The 21,226-nt window shown below is 40.3% G+C and overlaps 1 protein-coding gene across 3 annotated transcripts in view; it reads right to left on the bottom strand.

Annotated features, from left to right (window-relative positions):
* Window positions 1–4,505: 4,505 nt before the first annotated feature.
* MUSK (muscle associated receptor tyrosine kinase) overlaps window positions 4,506–21,226 on the bottom strand; it is a 105,459-nt gene continuing 88,738 nt past the window's right edge. For 2 of the 3 annotated variants that reach the window (XM_068124587.2, XM_078781936.1), the window contains exons 7-9: window positions 17,552–17,746; window positions 7,805–7,953; window positions 4,506–5,526 (exon numbers count right to left, since the gene is read on the bottom strand). In XM_068124587.2, coding sequence (XP_067980688.2) covers window positions 4,826–5,526; window positions 7,805–7,953; window positions 17,552–17,746 — 1,045 coding nt within the window. In that variant the 3' untranslated portion in view covers window positions 4,506–4,825. The remainder of the gene's footprint in view (window positions 5,527–7,804; window positions 7,954–17,551; window positions 17,747–21,226) is intronic. The other variant, XM_068124596.2, reaches the window with a different exon arrangement.

Genomic DNA, 21,226 nt, shown 5'->3' with positions numbered 1-21,226 from the left:
ACTGAGATATGATCGGCAGCTTCTTTTGATAGACCTCGAGCATATAAATTTTGCCTCTCTTCCGAGATTCTATCAGAGTTTATTGGACACTTGGAAAAGGTTTGACATCCACCGCTTCCTTGAGGGCTATAATTGTCGAATGTTCCTTCAAGAACCCCTTTTCTTCAATAACTTTTTTCCTGGTATCCCTCATAGCCATGCCCTGATTAAAAAATTTATCCAAGGAGGGATTAACAAAGTATGTGATCTGAGAGATTCATCTGGAGTTAAGTGGAAACCTGCTGGTTTGGTGGCAACCTCAGTTGGATCTCGGTCTGTCCGACTTGTAGACCAAGTTGTACGTATAGTCATTAGAAAATTTAGACAGCTAAACATCGGCTGGGAAGGTGTTGGTAACATTGAGGACTTTCGGTTAGGTTTCCCTGAAATCAAAGTGCTCCTTTCGTCTTCTCTTCAGCCGGAGATTGAACATTACCCCCCCTTTTCATCTTGTAACTAAGATTGGAATCCGTGATCTCTCTCGACAAAATAAGAATGTACCCCTCTCTGGGAGAACACGAGTAGCTTTGTGGTCAGAGCGGTTAGGGTCGGGGTCTCCCTCTACCCCCCTTTGGCCTCACATGTACACCTTACCAATACATGGTGTGTTAGCGGACATACAATGGAGGTTAGCACACTGGGCGCTTCCCTCCAATATTTTTGTCCACCGTATTAACAGCTCACTGCCGGAAACTTGTCCTTTCTGTGACCAGAAGGAGGATTTGTTTCATGCTTATGTACAGTGTCGTAGACTGACATCGCTTTCTTGTTCCTTGAATATCTTTTTCACCAATTGTCCTTCCCTTTCAATATGCATATGTTTATATTTGGTGTGTCTTTCAGGCCCACATGTAGAGATGTGGGTGTTCTTCTCAATTTTTTGGTTGCTGTTGCAAAATATGCGATATATAAATCTCAGAAAATTAAAATAGATAACGGCTATGGCTCTGATGCTATTTCTATTTTTAAAGGGTTTGTCTCAACACGACTCAAGCTAGAATTTGATTTCTTTGTCAGTAATGGAAACGTCCAACTTTTTGAGAGAAAGTGGTGTATTGGCAATGTTCTGTGCTCAGTCGATGATTCAAAAGTGGTAATTACTTTATAATTCCTGATTGATTTGACTTTTTTTCTTTGGAACTGATTGCTTGCATATATGTTTCTTCCTGTGTCCTTGAAAACATTTCTCTCTCTCTCTCTTAGTTTTTCGCTTAATTTGCTCTTGATGTATTTATAGCTCTTGCATGAGCATTTCCTTTAAAATTGGTTGTGGTTTTGTTTGTGTCTTCCCTTTGGTTTCTAAAATATATATTTTTTGTATATTTGCTGGTTTCTTTTAAATACCCTTTGCTCTTTTTGTGGTGTCTTCATGATCCTTATGCAATTTCTTTAAACTGGTTGCTTGGTTTTTTTTTTTTTACAACTGCTTTGTGAAATGGCTTTACATTGTTTATAATAAAAGGACACAAAAGTCAAGTCTCTCTTTCTCTCTCTTTCTCTCTCTCTCTCTCTCTCTCTCTCTCCCCCTCTCTCTCTCCCCTTCTCTCTCTCCCCCCTCTCTTTCCCTTTCTCAATTTTTCACTTAATTTAATCAAACGCTTAATTTGCTCTTGATGTGTTCATAGCTCTTGCGTGAGCATTTCCTTTAAAATTGTTTGTGGTTTCTGTTTGTGTCCTCACCTTTGGTTGGTAAAATTTTTATACTTGCTGATTTCTTTTGAATATCCTTTGTTCTTTTTTGGTGTGTTTATGATCCTTATACAATGTTTCTTTGAACTCGTTGCTTGGTTTAACACTGCTTTGTGGAATGGTTTTATACTTTTATAATAAAAGGATACAAAAGTCAAGTCTCTCTCTCTCTCTCTCTCTCTCTCTCTCTCTCTCTCTCTCTCTCTCTCTGTCTCTGTCTCTGTCTCTGTCTCTGTCTCTGTCTCTGTCTCTCTCTCTTTCTCTCTCTCTCTCTCTGTCTCTGTCTCTGTCTCTGTCTTTCTCTCTCTCTTTCTCTCTCTCTCCTATCACGGTTGTTTCAAAGTATGAATCTTTCTTTTTGCACAAGTACTTTTTATTTTTGGATTAACACATGGTTGTAAAAATAGTTCAGACTGCTCTTGCTAACTTTTTGATTTCTGAAAGAAAACTTGGAATTTTATAAAACAAGGAAAGCTAAACTTCTGGTAGATGTTGACATTTCATGTAACTAGGGCATGCCCGTACTATATATAAGCTAGGACGTGCCCGTACGTGGGTGCCCGTTCCTTGCCAAAAAAAAAAAAAAAAAAAATTTGTGTAGGGGTGTGTGTGTGTAAACATCCTAGGGCGTGCCCGTACGTGGGTGCAAAAAAACATGCGTGCAAACAACAACAACAAAAAAAAACTTTGAAACCACGTGGCAGTAACGACCACAGAACCCCCCCCCCCCCCCTCTATTTACATGAATGGTTTGGTCCATTCGCAACGACCACAGAACCCCCCCCTCTATTTACATGCAATGGTTTGGTCCATTCGCAACGCCAAAGCGAACGGCGAACGGCTAAATCGCCATAGCTCGGTAAGTACTTGTCCGATTAATTTCAAACCTTGAAAAGGCACATCCTCGGGTCCCCAGCAATATACCTGGCAAGTTGCAAGTATATCGGACCCGTGGTTGTCGAGAAACAGCGGTCACAGACAAACAAACAAACGTACAAACGTACAAACAAACAAACACACAGAGATTACTGGAATTATAGATAGATGTAGCAATTATTTTTAAAGTTCTTGTCATGACAAGGCCATGTATAACATATTATTATTGCCAAAATAGTATGATTGGCAAACCTTTAGACAAAATATGGTGTATAAAGAATGCTTTATTCGATTTACAGTACAGTAAGTAATGTTTTAAATTTCTCATTTTAGTGGACATTAAAAATACATATATTTTGTAGATAAACTCATTTTAATTTCTATGCTTCATATATTTTGCTCTCTTCTCATTGTCTTTTGTTGTTTTTAACTTGTTTATTAAAGATTTTCAAAAGTCAAAGTCTCTCTATCACTCCCTCTCCCTGTTTGTTAATTTCCCTGCTTATTATGTTCAACTCAACTGTGGCTCCACTGTAAGTTCATTGCCTTCCTTTTACACTCTGTCACCTTGCTTTTCCATGAGCCTCGATCTTGCATAGAAAAACAAGAATGACCGCACTGCGGTCATAACCTTCGACCGGTTACGGCCGATTGGGAAGTGCACATCTACTTAAAAGATGAACAGTGCGATTGGGAAACACATTTAATGTGCTATTAAAGGATTAACTTGACACCTCTCATCCATGTCACCCTCCCCACGGTTATATCAGAACGAGCTAATTCGTCACACGGTCACAGATTACTTTATAACCCAATATGGGGCCATTCAAAAATTACGTAACATTTTTTTTTTTTGAAATTTTCATGACGTAACGCTTGATTAAACCTTACTGTTATTCGACATATGATTAGATTTTTCGGGGTCCCTCATCGTGAATAACACTTGACCCAAACAAAGCCAATGGAAATCTGACACAACAAACCTGCGTAGTGTACAATCAGCAGAGGCCTACAGGCCTAATGTGTTAGGCCCACTGGAAAACCAAGATGGCGGCCATGTCATTTCGTCTCGGTGCTATGGTGAGTGGAGTCAAGCAACCGATGTGGGTGTGGTCTGGCAGCTGTCTGACCAATGGGAGCAAGTTTCAAAAATTGTCTCCCTAACCAGAACCCCAACAACAGCAACGGCAATGCAAAGCTGTTGCAGACCTGCGACATGTCGCAGGTAAAAAGATAATCTTAGATGTTGGCAAGTGGCATAATTACAGAGGGTAGAACAGTGAATAATCTTTAAATTTTAGGTTTTAAAAAACATCAAAGCGGTTGACATTTACAGACAATTGCCTGTGAGGTATGATGATTATTACATATCAAGAACATATCTATACTATAGATCACCTTGGAGGTGAGAGATTTTTGACGAATGAGGTTATTAAAAATGACGTCATGTACTGGATAATCACACATCTGACACTGAAGGCATCTGAAAGCCGCCATTTTGATAGGACTAGTTTGTGTTGAGGATGGCAGGATGGCCTGGGTTTGAATCCCGCCCCAGCTATAAAAAAAAACTGTCACATAAACTGTTTCACAGGCAGGGTGATTCATCAATGTGTGTGGCATCCCTCGGATTGACGTTAAATGGGTGTCTGCCAGCATTAGTTTGTAGACATTAAAGACTCCACTGTCCTTTGCAAAGAGTACGCGAGCTAAAGCTGGAATCCAAATTCCGATGGACACAAAAAATCCTACGAGTTCCAAGTTCCTGTTCCAACTACTGCTGGGAAGGTTAGTTCGGTACATGAGAGAGAGACAGCGAGTGCGTGTGTGTGGGTGTGTTTGTGTTGAAACAGGGCAATGCCTTGAAAGTCATACAAACAAAGTGAGTTAAGAGTACAATATAAACAAAAGTCCAAGTGAAATTTATTCTTGAATTGTGTGATTTTTCTTCTCCAAGGCAACCTCTCCTGCAAAATATATTATTGACAAATGTAAATCTGAAATGGTTCATTCCAACAAAAAAGAGCAACCAGAAAAGGCAGACAAATGCAAGGTCTTACTTAACTCTTATTGACATTATGCATATTTTCACAAAATATAAATAGCAGGGTGAAAAATAACTACGAAGAAAACTGGAAGGAAATTTAGAATAAAGAAAGCACAACAAAATTCGAAGAAAGTGTTCTGAGCTGGTTTAATTACAAAGCCGTACTTGTAGGACTCATAAAGTTCCCAGGTCTGCGTCGGAATCAGTACATGACTCTGCACTCAGACTTGCATTGTGCATCTGCTCCAAAAGTTGTTTCAGGCTCTTAAATGAGGGCCGGTCATTGGGGGCTGGACTCCAACACAAACGCATCAGATTGTACAGGTCCAATGGGCAACCATCAGGCCGTCCAAGTATGTGTCCGTCACGTACGTAGTAGATGACTTCCTCATGGGACATCCCGAAATAGGGTTGTAGACCATAGGAGTAGATCTCCCACAGCACAACTCCAAATGCCCAGACGTCTGATTCACTGGTGTAACGGTTGTAGAAGATGGATTCTGGAGGCATCCAGCGGATGGGAATCGCATCGTTCTCATTGGCTTTGTAGTAATCGGCTGCGTAGACGCTTTGGGAAAGACCAAAGTCTGATATTTTGACAACAGATCTCTCACCCACAAGACAGTTTCTGGTCGCCAGGTCACGGTGTACGAATCTCCTCTCGGAAAGATACGCCATCCCGGAAGCAATTTGTGTGGCAATGTGCAGCTTGGCGGTGTCCCCCAACTCCTGTTCCCCATCGAGTGACCAAGCAGGAGGTAAAATCTCTGCGTGTGGTCCACCAGAGGCTGTACATCTCCGTAGAAACTCATTCAGGTCACCATGAGGCATATACTCAAAGAGCAAGCAGAATGGCTTGCCCACGGCACACACACCTGCAGCGGATAGAAGATCCATATTCACAATCACTTTCTTGATCCATAACCCTTATGAATATTGATTCACATCTGAAAGTGTAAAAATTAACTTTCATTAACATTTGAAAAGCAGTCACAAAGTGCACAGAAACAAGCTCCAACCGACCTCAGTAACGCTTGGATGCATCACCTGACCAACTGCCATAATATTACTTAGTCTTGACTTGTGCTGTGGCAATTATACTTGACCATGATATGAATTGTCACATTTGAAATAGAATGACATTAAAAAAAAAACACCTGAACGATTTAAACACAGATCGGCATCGAGATTGGCAGGCAGCGACATCTATACAATATGAGAGATGTTTGTCTGTCTGTCAGTGTGTGTCACCATTCTTCTCGGAAATGGCTGAACTGATCAAAATTAAACTTTCAGAGGTTCACCGGTAGGTGTCGGGGAGTTATAGGCTATAAAACATTTGAAAGTTTTGTAAAAAACAAAAAAGGTTGGATTTTTTTTTTTTAATGGCTCTATCATGCCGAAGCTTTTGTAGCTACCACGACGCCATTCCTTAGCGGGTGTAGGGAAGTGTTTTAGAGGCGAGACAGCTTTTTAGCCCAGGGTAGACAGCCAAAGGCGAGTGTGCGTACCTCCAAACTGTACTGTCAGACTCTGAAGTACGAGTGAGGATACATATTTATATATCTGGCTCAGCTGGTTATTCTTTCCATCCAACATATTTTTGCAGAAATTATGACTATGGGTAATAGATGCTTACTATAGCGTAGTTATGTCCATATTGAGTGCTTAGAATAGGCATAAAGTAATTAAATTCCATTTTCAATTCGTATCGGTAGAAACGTCAAACTCACCCCATTGTGTGTGTAAAACTCCTCGTTCCTATGAGCCCATGTTTAATGTTTTATTGCTCCGTTTTCTGTCCTATATGTTATATTTGTTGTTTGGCTCAGTGTCTAGCCCATAGTTTAGGTGGGAAAAGGTGCCCTCATTATCCTTGCCTGGTAGCAGCACCAACTCGGCAAGGTGAGAGTTTATGCTAGGGTCACCCCGCCTCCAGACCAGACCCGCAGACCAATGGTATGAAATTACTCCTATTTATTTATATGAGATTACTCCCAGCACACGGCTCGAATGTTTGCTGCTTTTTCTTCCTCCTTCCGGCATCCGTGACATCACCACAAGGGTCATCAATGTCGTCACCTTGGACCAGGCCTCGGGAGGACCATCCTGCTGTGGCAGTGACGCGGCTTGCCATATAATATCCTATCACCGGCGATCAGAGGAGCAGCATTCTTTCTCTTGTGTAGGGGACGCTCATCAGTGCAAGACACTCTTTGACTTGGACGCTCGTTTATGCTGGAGCTCTTTTGCAAGAGGCACTCGTGGTGCTGGACCACTATACTATGATCCCTTGTTGACCCAGGCCTGCTCTGAATCTCTCCGTGCTAATCCTCCAATTAGACAAGAAGCCCTTTAAAAAGTCTCCACTGGTGTGTGTGTGATTTATCCCTTGGGGGAGTGGGGGGTTCGTTAATTTTAATATAAAGCTTTATTTATTTATTATTTTCATCCTTAATTGTTGATCTTCGTCTCTGTATTTCTGTGTCTTGTGCCCTTATCCCTTTATTTAAACAAATCCTTATTGCATAAGGCTGTGCTTACTTGCAACATACCTGCCTCTTGCGTGTCACCTGTTTTGGTATATTGGTTAATGCCTGGGGGAGATCATTAAATTAGTTAGGGGTAAACGAAGAATATCCCTCATTTTGGATGAGCTTGGCATACTAGGCATTAGAGGGCCATCTGTTTGGGGCTGCAGATCTTCGAAATGTATCACCTCTAAATTGGCGTTTAGCCAGCCAATCGCAGGAGTCATGATTCCTGGTGTGGACGGTTGTTTCACACAACATGACTGTTGAGTGGGACCTGTGTTCGTGCGACGCCATTGTATTAGGGCAGTGGAAGTGTTCCCGGGTTAAGTGACATTGTGCTGCTGTTTTTTTTCAGGACAATAACAGTTGCTGCTCCTTTGCGCTCTTGTTATCTCCACTATTTATGCAACTGTGTAACTGCACAAAGTCATGGAAATGTATTACTATTATTATTCCAATACTGAATTGACTTCTCATTGCTTGGACCTGGCTTCACCCATAATTCATGTAAATATACACTGATGTCACCTGATGTCCTTGTGGTTCATTATTGTTCACCTCCATTGAGGTTACTATAGGTGTGTGCATGTGCAATTGTGCAAAGCCCTGTGAGTGTCACCGAGTAGTTGTACGATGTTGCGATGCTCAAATTCAGCCATTAGTGCAGCTTCTCGGTGGAAGCTCGCTTGCATATCTGCTGAGGCTTCCTCCTTTAACATCTTCACTGCTACCATGGTGTCCGTCTCTCCTGGCAACAACCCTGGGGCTCTGGAAGTGACAACAAGAGGATGGTCAAGATTCACACCTATATGGAATGTTTCACTCTTTGGAGCTTCGTTATTAGTTTGGATGATGCACTCTGAATAGTTCACCGAATGATTAGGTATTTGTTCGTTGCATTGCCTCTCATTCGATCACTGATTTTAAGCAAGTTGATCAAGTATGGAAACTTACCTTTTTAGGTAATGGCTTGGTGTGAGCAGATAAAGTGCCAAAGATGCAATGCAGGTGTCAGGGTAGAGACGTCTACATACACTTAATGTCTTTTTACAGCATCAGACAGGCAAAAAAACAGTGTACGAGTTTGCAAATTTGGCAGTAATTTATGATTTTGTGAGGATTTAGGATCTTTATTGGATTTTTAAAACTTTTTTTTTGCTTTTTTTATACAGGATCTAAGGCTTATAGTGGAGCTGACACATGCACGCACACATACACACCACGCATAAGACAAACAAGTACAAAAAGTTTTAATTAAAACAAAAGCCGCGTCGATGTTACACAATGCCTAGATGCAGCTGTGCCTATAACGTCGATGTTATAGGCACAGGACATTCCTATTGATTCGATTACTTGATGTTATTTTTGTGCAAAGTGAAAATATATCTCGGCAATTTCCCGTGTGTGGCGACGAATTTTTAATATATCTCGGCATTTTCCCGTCTGTTATTTCAGGCGGTGTATGACTGACCATGCCGCGATTTAAAAAAAAAAAATCTCGGCAATTTCCCGTGTGTGGCGACGAATTTTTAATATATCTCGGCATTTTCCCCTCTGTTATTTCAGGCGGTGTATGACTGACCATGCCGCGATTTAAAAAATATATATCTCGGCAATTTCCCGTGTGTGGCGACACGTGAACGAAGCTATCTCCTCTCTCCACATTATTGTGACGACGTATAAATTAAATATTTCATCGTGACGATTATCATCAAATGGACGAATTTTTAATATATCTCGGCATTTTCCCGTCTGTTATTTCGGGCGGTGTATGACTGACCATGCCGCGATTTAAACAAAATATATATATATCTCGGCATTTTCCCGTCTCTTATTTCGGGCGGTGTATGACTGACCATGCCGTGATTTAAAAAAAAAAAATCTCAATGGACTTGAAGTTACAGGCCTTTGAGAATTCATTTCGTTCTATAAAGGGCAACTTTCATCAGATTTTCTTCCCGTTTTTTTTCAACCGAGTCTAAAACTATGTTAGCGACTGTGAAAAATGAAATGATATATCGAATTTGATTTAAAATAAAACTGTGTGAGAGAGGAAGACACCACGGGCCTACAAAACAGGCCTCAAAGCTATGCGAGTTAATAAAATGGTGGATATTTGTTTATATGAAGGCTCTCCCAGAATGGGTGGAGCTATGGTTCCCAGAATGGGTGGAGCTTTGAGGTTTTGTCTTCTCTGCAAGAACAAGAAGAACAAGAAGAACAACAACAACAACAGCAGAGGGCACTCTATGAGCAGCGTCTGCGACGCGGCTAAAAAGAAAAGAAAAAGGTGTATAGAGCAGTTTAATATGTCCTTTCATGGCATGGCATTCTAATTACAAAATAAATAACAAAAATAATGATAACATTGTTACAGAGCATATATTAATTAATACTAACTAGGACGTGCCCGTACGTGGGTGCCCGTACGTGCGTGCAAAAAAGCATGCGTGCAAACAACAACAACAAAAAAAAACTTTGAAACCACGTGGCAGTAACGACCACAGAACCCCCCCCCCCCCCCTCTATTCACATGAAATGGTTTGGTCCATTCGCAACGACCACAGAACCCCCCCCCCCCCCTCTATTTACATGAAATGGTTTGGTCCATTCGCAAAGCCAAAGCGAACGGCGAACGGCTAAATCGCCATAGCTCGGTAACTACTTCTCCGATTAATTTCAAACCTTGAAAAGGCACATCCTCGGGTCCCCAGCAATATACCTGGCAAGTTTCAAGTATATCGGACCGGTAGTTGTCGAGAAACAGCGGTCACAGACAAACACACACACACACACACACAGAGATTACTGGAATTATAGATAGAAGATAGATAATATTAACAACAGTAATAATAGTCGTATTATAACGAATGGATAATCCCCGCCCTTGCCCGACCACATCTGGCCCTTGTGAAAAACAAACTAATGCTCAAGCACTACAGCAATTACCATAGCAGGTGTGCTGTAAGGCCATGAAGATCAATGAAAATTTGGGACCAATGGGCCCACTAGTTCTGATAAAGGCGGATAGTTTGGTAGTCTGGAGAACTCCAGCCCTGCGAAAGTGAAGGTAAACCGCATTAACACGTTTCTCACGGTAACACGTTTCTCAATAAACACGACTATACACTGAATGTATGGGCAGAGCCATAGATGCTGTTGCTTTTGTTTTTTGGGGGGAGCTAAAGCAAGCATTTGCCAAACCATGTCCAAAATATGATAACTGGATAAGCCCTCTTTGCTCTTATTTAGATCATCCACAAATTGATGTCAGCAAAAGGGGAAAGTGCAGTCGAAGCCAAAAGGGTAGGCAACAGGATAGCTCCCCAGTGGTATACCCTACCCTGAGACATCTGGTTGTGGATTAAACTTGTAACTTGCCCTTGAGCATCAGAATAAATGCTGCATTTTGCAGCATACAATTTTCAGATGGAATGTTAACCTTCCCTTCAATGTTTAAAAACAAACATATTTTGCAAGAGTGTGCCTTTGGACCAAGAAAATGAGACCAAATATATCCGTGCCAATCTATACAAGAGTATGAAGGAAATAAGTTAATGATGTAAATAATGGATAGAAGGCAGATTCATGTATAAATTAGAACGGCACTCAGTAGAGAGCAATTCTCCGCCTGGTTGGCCCTATCACTCAATGGTGAAGAATCACTTTAAAAAAAAAAATTCTCATCTGAATCCATATTCAGATAATCACCAAAATCGAATCGATTCTTCAGTCAGGTTCAGTATGTCAATAAATTATATTTCGTTCAAAATCATGGTAGATTAGCAAACCTATACATTTTTGGAAAGGATATAGCATAAGGAAACTAAAAATCAATGTTTACATTTGGAGAGATACCTGTATGGCGGCCATTTTGGATTTTCAAAATGGCCACTGTAAAATACATATTTTGTTCTATTTCTGCCTCTATTTCTGCCTTACCCTAAAAACTTTAAAAAATATACTAAACCTATATTTTCAGGGACAAGGAATCCAATGAAAGTATCAAATTAGTGCTATGGGGAATGGTAAGACACGAATCAAAGGTTTTGAATTGCAAAATACTGTCTTTATATTCGCGATAAGTTGCACAATCAAATACATGTTATCATTTTGTACAGGCAGTTAATAACATCAAAATGTGTCACAATAATTCATATCACCAAACATACACAGGCAGTCAGCAAAATCATATATACACATGCAGTCAGTATAACTTCACATCTACACAGGCGGTCAATGGCATCAAACATACACGATTACAGAATATGCCAGTTAGAGTTCGTCATCACTGTCCTGTGTGTCGTATCCGACAATATAGTCCGCATCGTTTTCACAGTCCGTTCCACACAAGCAAAGGTCGGTCAAATTGATTGGCAAATCGAATTGGTCGAATGGTCGATCGAATCGAATTCGATGAATCGAATCGAATCGATCGAATTGGTCGAATGGTCGAATGGTCGATCGAAGCGATTGGTCGAATGGTCGAATGGTCGAATTGGTCGAATGGAATTGGTCGATTGGTCGAATTGGTCGAATTGGTCGAATCGAATTGGTCGGAATTGGCAAATGTAAACATTGATTTTCAGATTTTCCATGTAATAACGTTTCCAAAAATGTTTAGGTTTGCTAATCTACCATGATTTTGAACGAAAGAACATAGTGAACCTGACTATTCCTTGTCACAAACACAACCTGTCCAAGAAGTTTCGTCCAAATGCACCCATAACTTTTTGAGATATCCTGCTATGTATCGTTTTTGACCCGATCTCCCAATGGTGAAGAATCACGAAAAAAAATTCTTGTAGCCGGATCCAAATCCAGATCTTCACCAAAATCTAATCATTTCGTCCTTGTGACATACGCTACATCTCTGCCAAATTTCGTCCGAATCCGTCCACAACCTTTTGAGATATTTTGTTCACAAACAAACAGAGAAACAGACAAACAGAGGTGAAAACATAACTTCCATCCACCTTTGGTGGCGGAGGTAATAAGAGTTATTTGAATCTTCTATTTGTCTAGATCCATGTAATTCTTGTTGCAGTAGAGGAGCCACTTCCAGTTCAAAGTAGTTCCATCATGACTAAAGAACTGGTGGAAGCATCAAAACAGATGAAAAAGGGGTTGGATCATGTCGCCACGGAAGTGTGGAAAACCATTTGCTTTACCGTTGAACTTCTGGACATTATGAAAAGCTTCTTTGGTAGAGAAGCCGTTCGTGATGAATGGAGACACAGTTGTATCGCCCCCATTCCAAAGAAGGGCGCCCTTGGTTACCGTGGCCTCCGTTCAAGGCCCACAGCTGCTAATATATATAATCGCATTCTCTTAAACAGATTCTGACCGCAAAACAGAGCCAATTGACAAAACTTGACAAAACCAAAATGGTTTTCTTTTTTTTCTGTGTATAATCAGCATAAAGAAAATGATTGTTTCTGCTGATGGCATTCCGCCATCAATTATTGTGGCTAGCAATGCCTTCGGTGAAAATTCTGAAGAAGTTGTCCTGTCTGCTGATGGTGAAAGTGGTGCATTTGACATTTGAGCTGGCATGTTTTAAGGTACTTTTTAGGTTGTAGGTTGTAGACAGCAACCGCCCAGGGTGGTACTCCCTTCCTGACTTAAAGCGTTAAAGTGGTGCCCGGAACCATCTTACACTCTCCACGTCGGGATTGCTGGTCTTACTTTCTGTCTCACTAAAACTACAGTTACCGGGCTCGCTTCAATCTCTCTTTCTTGCTAGCAAACACCATACACTTTTCATCATACACTTTTCATCAAACACTTTTCTTCTCTTTTATTTAAGGTCTGACCTCGATGAGGGCTATACAGTCCTTGCCTGGAGCCTCCAACAAAAAAAAAAAAAAAAAAAAAAAAAATGTGACGCACTCTCCCTATACTTGTTACATCCACCACCAAAGGTGAATGGATGTTATGTTTTTACCACTGTCTGTCTGTCTGTCTGTCTGTCTGTATGTCAGTTGCCTACAGGTCAAAATGTTCAACCGATCTTCACCAAATGGTAGAGTTGGTCATAAGCAAGATGCCTATTGTTTTTGGGGTCAAAAGGTCAATAGGTGAATATAGGCCAAAGGTCACCATCTTTGTTAAATTTCTAAAATCCTCAATTTTCATCCAATTGACTTGAAATTTGAAGAGGATTTGCATATATGGTCACTGAATTCAACCACCAAGTATTTTTGAAAGGTCAACATAGGCCAAAAGGTCAACAGATGCCTAAGGTCAACCACTTTTATCAGATTTCTAAAATCCACAATTTTCATCCAATTAACTTGAAATTTGAAAAGGACTTGCATATCTGGTCACTGAATTCAATCACCAAGTATTTTGAGGTCAACATAATCCAAAAGGTCAACATAGGCCAACTTACTAAAATCCTCAATTTTCATCTGATCAGCTTGAAATTTGAAGAGAACTTGCATATCTGGTCACTGAATTGAACCACCAACTATTTTTGAGGTCAATATAGGCCAAAAGGTCAACATAGGCCAGATTTCTAAAATCCTCAATTTTCATCCGATCAGCTTGAAATTTTAAGAGGATTTGCATATCTGGTCACTGAATTGAACCACCAACTATTTTTGAGGTCAACATAGGCCAAAAGGTCAACATAGGCCAGATTTCTAAAATCCTCAATTTTCATCCGGTTGACTTGAAATTTTAAGAGGATTTGCATACCAGGTCACTGAATTCAACCACCAATTATTTTGGACGTCATCTTTGGCCAATAACTTATTTTAGGGATTTCGCAAGTATCATGATGTGCATGACATATTTCTTCTTTGTTTGTTTGTTTGTGAACAGGATATCTCAAAAAGTTGTAGACCGATTATGACAAAACTCGGTAGATAAGTTGGTTAGGTGACAAGAACAAGCAGATTAGATTTTGGTAAAGATCCGAATCCATATCCGACCTATCAGTGGGATACAAAACGTAAATTGTTCAGCCTGGTGTAGGTATGCTCTCTACCGATTGCCATTCTTGTTTATAACTGTTTTAGACTATGCAATAAGAACTGGTGCAGATGATGATGACACAATATTAGGATTTACAATCATACCTTGGCGAAGTAGAAGACATTCTAAAAGGGCATAAGTGGTTTTGACTTTGCCGATGACAACGCCCTGCTTTCCAATAAAACTTGCCAAGCTCAACAGCTCCTCTACTGTTGAATTAGCCTCCAAGTCTGTTGACCACCATGTCGATGTTTCAAAGACAAAGTGCATGCCTCCAACATTGATAATCCTCACATTCTAACCAACACTGATCACAAACTCCATCAGAAAGACGAATTTTTATATCTGGGTGGATAACAGAAGATCAACAGAAGGTGAAAAAGGACATGAAACCAAGAATGGAAAAAGGACGAGTATCCTGTAACTATTTAGAGAAGACATGGATGTCAAGTTTATCTGAAAAACTCAAAAAAAGATTTTTCAGGGCAGTCATAGGCTTGGTTTTAGTTTATCGTGTTGAAACAAAGATGATCAATTAAAGCATGCAAAAGTTGTTGGTTGGATATTACGCACACCTTTTATGCAAACTACTTGTTTCCTGATCACAGCACATCATCCTCAGAGAGCGTGATAAGAAAATGCCTAAGATTTCAGAAACCATTTGTTCGAGGCTGGCAAACTTCATGCAGGTTTCCATTGCTGATATTCAGGAATATTGAAAGACCTGGTTACCTGTAAACTAAAGCATGGTTATACTTCTTCTTTCTTATGCAGCACAAACCTGCTGGGCTGCATCATTGGCTAGGTGGCATGGCTGTGCCACTGATGCAGCGCCCCCTGTTGGCGAGGGAAGGAATTTGGAATTTGTTCAGGGTGCCGGCGTTAGATCACCTACTCTTCACGAAGGACACTATGGGATCTTTAACGTCCACCAACTAATGCCGGCAGATGAGGAGCCAGTTTAACAGCCATCAGAGGGACGGCACACACATTGATGATTCACCGTGCCTGTGAAACACCGAGGTGACAGTTTTTATGGCAGAGTGGGTATTCAAAGCCAGGCGAGACAGCATTGAGGAGACTGTGCATACCTCTCGGCCATTCTGTCAGCCTGTATGGCCATAGAAAGCTATTGAGAACTAAAATTAACTATCTTCAGATACTAGCATCTGACTTGAGGATTTTTACCGAACAAGAGCAAGTTATGTACGGCAGACATCATTGGAAGAGTGATGTGAATAATTTATACGTGACCCATCATGGGACAACTAGGTTAATGGCGATAGATAGGTCCAGGGGATGTCAATCATTCTCCGCAGTGATGGAAAGCAGCTCATGAAGAAGATTTTTTTTTTTTTTTTTTTACAGAGATCGAGGTTCTTTGAAGAGTTTAATGACAGCGAGCTGATGTTGACACATCGATGTAGCAGAAAAGATTGGCATATAAGGAAGAATGGAGAAATTTGGAAGGAACAAATACACAACAGCAAAAGTAAGAACATAAAAACAGGACAACAAAATAAATTAGTTAATTTATTTGCTCTCTTGTCATTTCTATCTGTCCCTACTTGTACTGGTTATTTAAAATGAAGAAAGTGACTGTGACGATGAAAGAGATACTTATCCGAGTAAATACGTTGCAATCTGGCAAGTGGAATAGAGACTGAAAAGTATTGTCTGGGTATGAAAGCAAATCAAGGAAAAGTTTCTGTAGTCACAGATTGCCAACAGGAAGCCCTCTTAAGCAGGCCCACTGCCAACACACAACGAATCAACTACCTTATATAATATTGGGAATAACCTCCTTGACTTCAAAGCAGCATACTTCATGACACAATAGGATACCTTCCTCAAATCCTGTTGAGGGGGTTTTGGAATAATTGCCATGCTAGCCAAGTGCTGCTTGGTGAGAGTGAGCAGCCATGTAAATTGAGCCCGCACCAGAAGGAAACAACTGTTTAACCACTTGACCAACCAAGCCAGCTCTACATAATTGTTAACACTAACCATAAACCAGTTTATGTCAAAACGGGAAAGAATTGCTGCAATGATGACTTTGTGAAGTATGACCCAATAGATAGGCCTACGATGTAATGACAATTAAAATTCCAATGGATTGGAACAACTGCCGGATGACAGAAAAATCCTGGTTCAGACGATTCAAGATTAACATTTCATATGGTCAGGTTCACTATGTTTTTTCGTTCAAATTTTTTGGAGATTAGCAAAACTATACATTTTTGGAATATTCAGAGCATGAGGAATCCAAAAATTAATGTTGGCATTTGCGTAGACACCTTTGCGAACATGACACTCAGGACAGTGATGAAGATCTGTAAAAGCATATTCCTGAATGGTATAGACCTAGTAGATCCTGTGTATAGGACTTATAGTTCAATCTGATACTAACAAGGGGCTTTCTTGCTTTATAAACCCAAACCTATAACTTCAAATGACTTGCAATATCATGTATTATGTAATACAGTTATATCACAAATGTAAAGACAATGGTTTTCAATTACCTTTGTTTGTTGCTTTTCTATCATCCTGAGCACTATTTTGAGGCTTTTATTGGATTCCTTGACCCAGAAAACATAGGATTAGCATATTTAATTAAGTCTCTAGGTTGACTAGAAGCCGAGATAGTGCAAAATATGTATTTTATGGCGGCCATTTTGAAAATCCAAAATGGCGGCCATGCAGGTGTCTGTGCAAATGCCAACATTGATTTTCGGATTCTCCATGCTCTGATGATTCCAAAAATGTACAGGTTTGCTAATCTCCAAAAATTTTGAACGAAATTATCTTTGTTAACATCGTGAACCTGACTAATAATAACCCATTCAATTTTAAAGTTATTTATTGCTGAAAGGAAAAATCTTAAATGTGGCCTAAAGTACAAAATGTCAATTGAACCAGGAATTTATGCAATTTTAAATGAACCTCACAATGGTGCGAGGCTCTAATAAAAGGTAATTTAACCTCAAACTATCCAGTGACCACTTTCTTCTCCATTGGGAAATGTAATTATTGACTGATGTGCTGCTGTGTGGGTCTCAGCTTCAACCACTCTCGTTATTTAATTTGTAATTTTTTACAAGTACCCGATGCTTATATTTTCAAACTATCTTCCCACATTTTCTGCTGAACATGTAAAATCTTCAATGTTTGTTTACCCTCAAAAGGTCTGCTTGATATCAAAGCAGGAAGAATCATCTTCAGAGCATGCACTTAAACTAGTAGGGCAGATGTAAAAATTTACATCAAATTTACATAAAAATTTACACAAAATTAAATTTTTACAAATTTTACAAATTTATTTTTACAATTTTTTAAATTTACACAAATTTACATAAAAATTTTGTGCAGGGTGGGTGCTACTGACCTTGCCTGAAAGACTCTACCAAAAGCTCCTTCCCCGATGTCACGCACATACTGGATATTGTTTCGAGGATATTCCAGGCTGCGTAGCCTTGGGCTCAACAGGGTGCACAGGCGTTGGTACATGGGGTTTGGTGGAATGCGCTCAAGCAGCAGTAAACCGGGCGTATTGGTTGGCTCCGCTGCAGGACAACTGTCTCTGCATTGGGAGAAAGTACAAAGAATTATTCATCTGAAGAATCAGATAGTCGGGCTGCTGCATCACATGAGCAAAGATATGAGGTGAAAAATCGAGGGAAACCTGTCATGGCACTTACTGGAAACCTAAGTGTGAGCCAAAAATATATCCAGCCACAGCTTTACCCAATACAGGGAAGCTTAGTTTAGCCCGAGGGCTGCAGGACCAACCTCAGACTTAGGAGCAAAGGGCCGTAGATCAAAAGATCAACAACGATGGTGAAACTTACATTAAAATCTGCAGCGAAAATGTTGGGAAACAGCAATCTCATAGAGAATAACCGCAAATGAATATTCAGGTATTTAGGAAATTAAATAAATAAATTAATAAATAAATGGTGTAGTCAGGAATTCCAGCCAAAGATCCTTCAAGGAAATAATGGAAGGATTATGGAAAGATTTGCAGCGTTGTTATCAGAAGACTGGTATTTAAACTGTCTAGATGCTGATTGTGATGACAAACTAGAAAAAGCAGAGATAGTGGAGGAATTCTAATTCTCCTTCAGAATTGTTAATGAAGGCAGTTTGAAGAGAAGCCAAGAAGAAGGAATTGTGGACCCAATACCAGGAAATCACCGAAAAACTACTTTTTGGTCAAAAAAAAAAACTGATTGGTGAGGAAGAGGTTGAATCCAGATATCTAGCGGATCTATATGTGACCAGGATTCGATTGCAAGTTTGCGTTGCTGAATGAATGATTAATTCCCCCAGTTGAACTGGTACTGGGACAGAGCTATATAGCAGCTGACGGAATGTCCCGTCTGCACACCCCAATCCTTCCCTTGCTGCAGTGGCCATAGAAATGCAGGGAATTTATAATGTGCCCTGGGTGTCATCGCAAGTCGGTGTTAGCAGGTGGCGCAGCTGCTTTCATGCCCTCCGTTAAGGCGATCATGCTCTGCAAGGCGGTGCCCCTGTTGACACTGCACCGGATGACAGTTTTCACTGAATTAGACATCACCAGGAATAAAAAAATGAGGCATCTTAAAGTTGAGTTGTTATCAAATGGACCATGATAGGTCATCATTCGGCAAACGGTGTTGTCGAATAAATAACTAATTTTTAAAAATGAGTAATTCCTGAATATTTGATTGAAGTGCAGTAAATGGAAGAATTAAAACCATAAACCAACCTATGACTATATATTATTCCACTGCAGAGCAAAGGCCTCCATATTATTCCACTGCAGAGCAAAGGCCTCCATATTATTCCACTGCAGAGCAAAGGCCTCCATATTATTCCACTGCAGAGCAAAGACATCCGTCAAATCGTGTATTAAGGGGTGTTTAGCATACTCGCCAACCTTCCCAAGTGTGGGTTGGCAAAAATTAGGAACCATGGGAGTTTAACCCACACCAGTCATTGTAGACAGAAACAAGCCTCCATATGACTAAGCAGCTAGGCCAATGCGAAGGCATAAAAGCATTCTTAAAACATTCAGACAATAGATTGAAAATACAGTAATGAATGCAAAAGTTGTCCTTCATGTTAATTTAAATGATGATGTAATAACGAGTAAGTGAATACTCATTGTATTTAGCAAGACACACAAACATATCCTATTGTCCAATAATTTTAAAGGGCGATGATGCCACCCTTTGTGTAGGACATTTGCGAGAAAGTAAGGAAAGGCCATAAACAAGGGAAAAGGTGCATGTTCGTTAAGGTTTCCATTTTACATTCAATATTTACATTTTGAGCACACAAAATAGAGCATAAAAGGCTTTTTTGACACAAGCCTGTTTCACAGCAAATTTTAAAAAACTTATTGAAATAAAAAAACAAACATTTTAAAACCTGTTTATTTTTAAACTACACATTATGACCATGACAGTATAGTTAGCAAGTTTTTTTGTTTTTTTTAGTAATTTGCGTAACGTAACGCTTTATTACCGTCATTTCATTCTCAGTGCTATGGTGGGTAGTCAAAAGCATGAAATGGAAGAAGTAAAAATTTATAACCTTTTTTTTTTTTGGATACAAGGTCGAGGCTCGTGTTGGAGCTAACACTGATCACAAAAGGACAAACTGACACATAAAACATATGATAAAGGAGCGGAAGACTAGATGGAGAGTTGGGACATCGGGAGACCTGTGGGAGGGAGAGGGCTTGGGGGCGGGGGGGAGGAGGCATGGCAAGGGGGGAGGGTGGGAGAGGTAAAAAAAAAAAAAACACATGGAAACTACTAGGACTTCCAGGAAAGAAGTCGGTATTTCAGAAAAGTGGATCTGGGGTGAATTAACAGGGGTAGAAAAGATCAAGGTTTTGGATGGGGGTGAACATAAGAGATGGTGGTGAACAGCTGTTTTAAAGACCTGGAGGGAGGAGTGAGATTGAAGAGAGTGAGGTTGAAGAGAGTGAGGGAGTTTGTTCCAGAGGTGGGAGAAAAAAGGAATGAAAGAGTGAAGGTGAGCAGAGAGCCTAGATTTTGGCAATTTAACCATAAGAGGGTTGCTGGCAGATCTTGTGCGACCTGTAGGAATATTTGGGGGACAGAGCCCAGAGAGAGCTCGGGGAGCAAGGCCGGAGAGGAGTCGGTAGAAGACGGAAAGACCACCAACCTGCCTGCGGTGAGTGAGTGAAAGGCCCTCGGAATTAGCTTCATCGCAGGAGATTCCAATGATTCTGAAAGCTTTGGTTTCAACAGCGTGAAGACGAGCTAGGTGTGAGGCAGGAGCACCAGCCCAGAGGGGAGAGCAGTATTCCATTGAGCTGCATAATATTGAACAAGCTGCATATTGAACAAGTTTGGACACTGTGTCAGGTATAACATTGGTGAACATCTATACACATAGTAAAAATGGACATGACTACACTAGAGGGCTGATCCTGCAGGTTAAGGTCAATCCACTGCTCTGACTTTTACAAATATGATGGGATGATGGAAATACTAGATGATTACAACACTTTGCATAATACTGTGAACAATAGCACACCAAGGGATGTGCCCTGCAAACCGCAGATAGCTCTGATGTAGCTTATGATAAAATCGATACAGAATTGACCATGAGCAATTTACAAATGTGGTAAGCAATCAAGAAACACACACAAAATAAACATGTAAATAAAGAAATTTAGTGCATGACCATGAGCAGGCAGATCCATCTCTAATATCAAAGTGCAAACGACACACCTACACATTGACATCGACATTTTGATTCTAAAAACCCCTCCCATAGATGAAAAAATTGCATTTCGTGAAATGGAATATACCGTAATTGCCTTATTTTTAATCTCATTTCACAATATTTAAAGGTGAGATGTAAAAATGCAGTTTCAAGTAAAGTGCAACAGATGTGCAAACATGATCATGACATGTTCGCATCAGCCACAAAATGCATAATTAAGCCAAATTTTAACACACGAGTTTCATTTTGCGAGCTTCCAATTACCATAATGTTTGAGCAACACAGACCTCACAACGCTGTCCATGACCTCCAA

The sequence above is a fragment of the Myxine glutinosa genome, chromosome 1 (genome assembly GCF_964187855.1).
Source record: "Myxine glutinosa chromosome 1, kmMyxGlut1.1, whole genome shotgun sequence".
Classification (NCBI taxonomy): Eukaryota; Metazoa; Chordata; class Myxini; order Myxiniformes; family Myxinidae; genus Myxine; species Myxine glutinosa.
The sequence above is the reverse complement of the archived record's forward strand: the minus strand, read 5'-3'. Positions and strand labels throughout refer to the sequence as shown.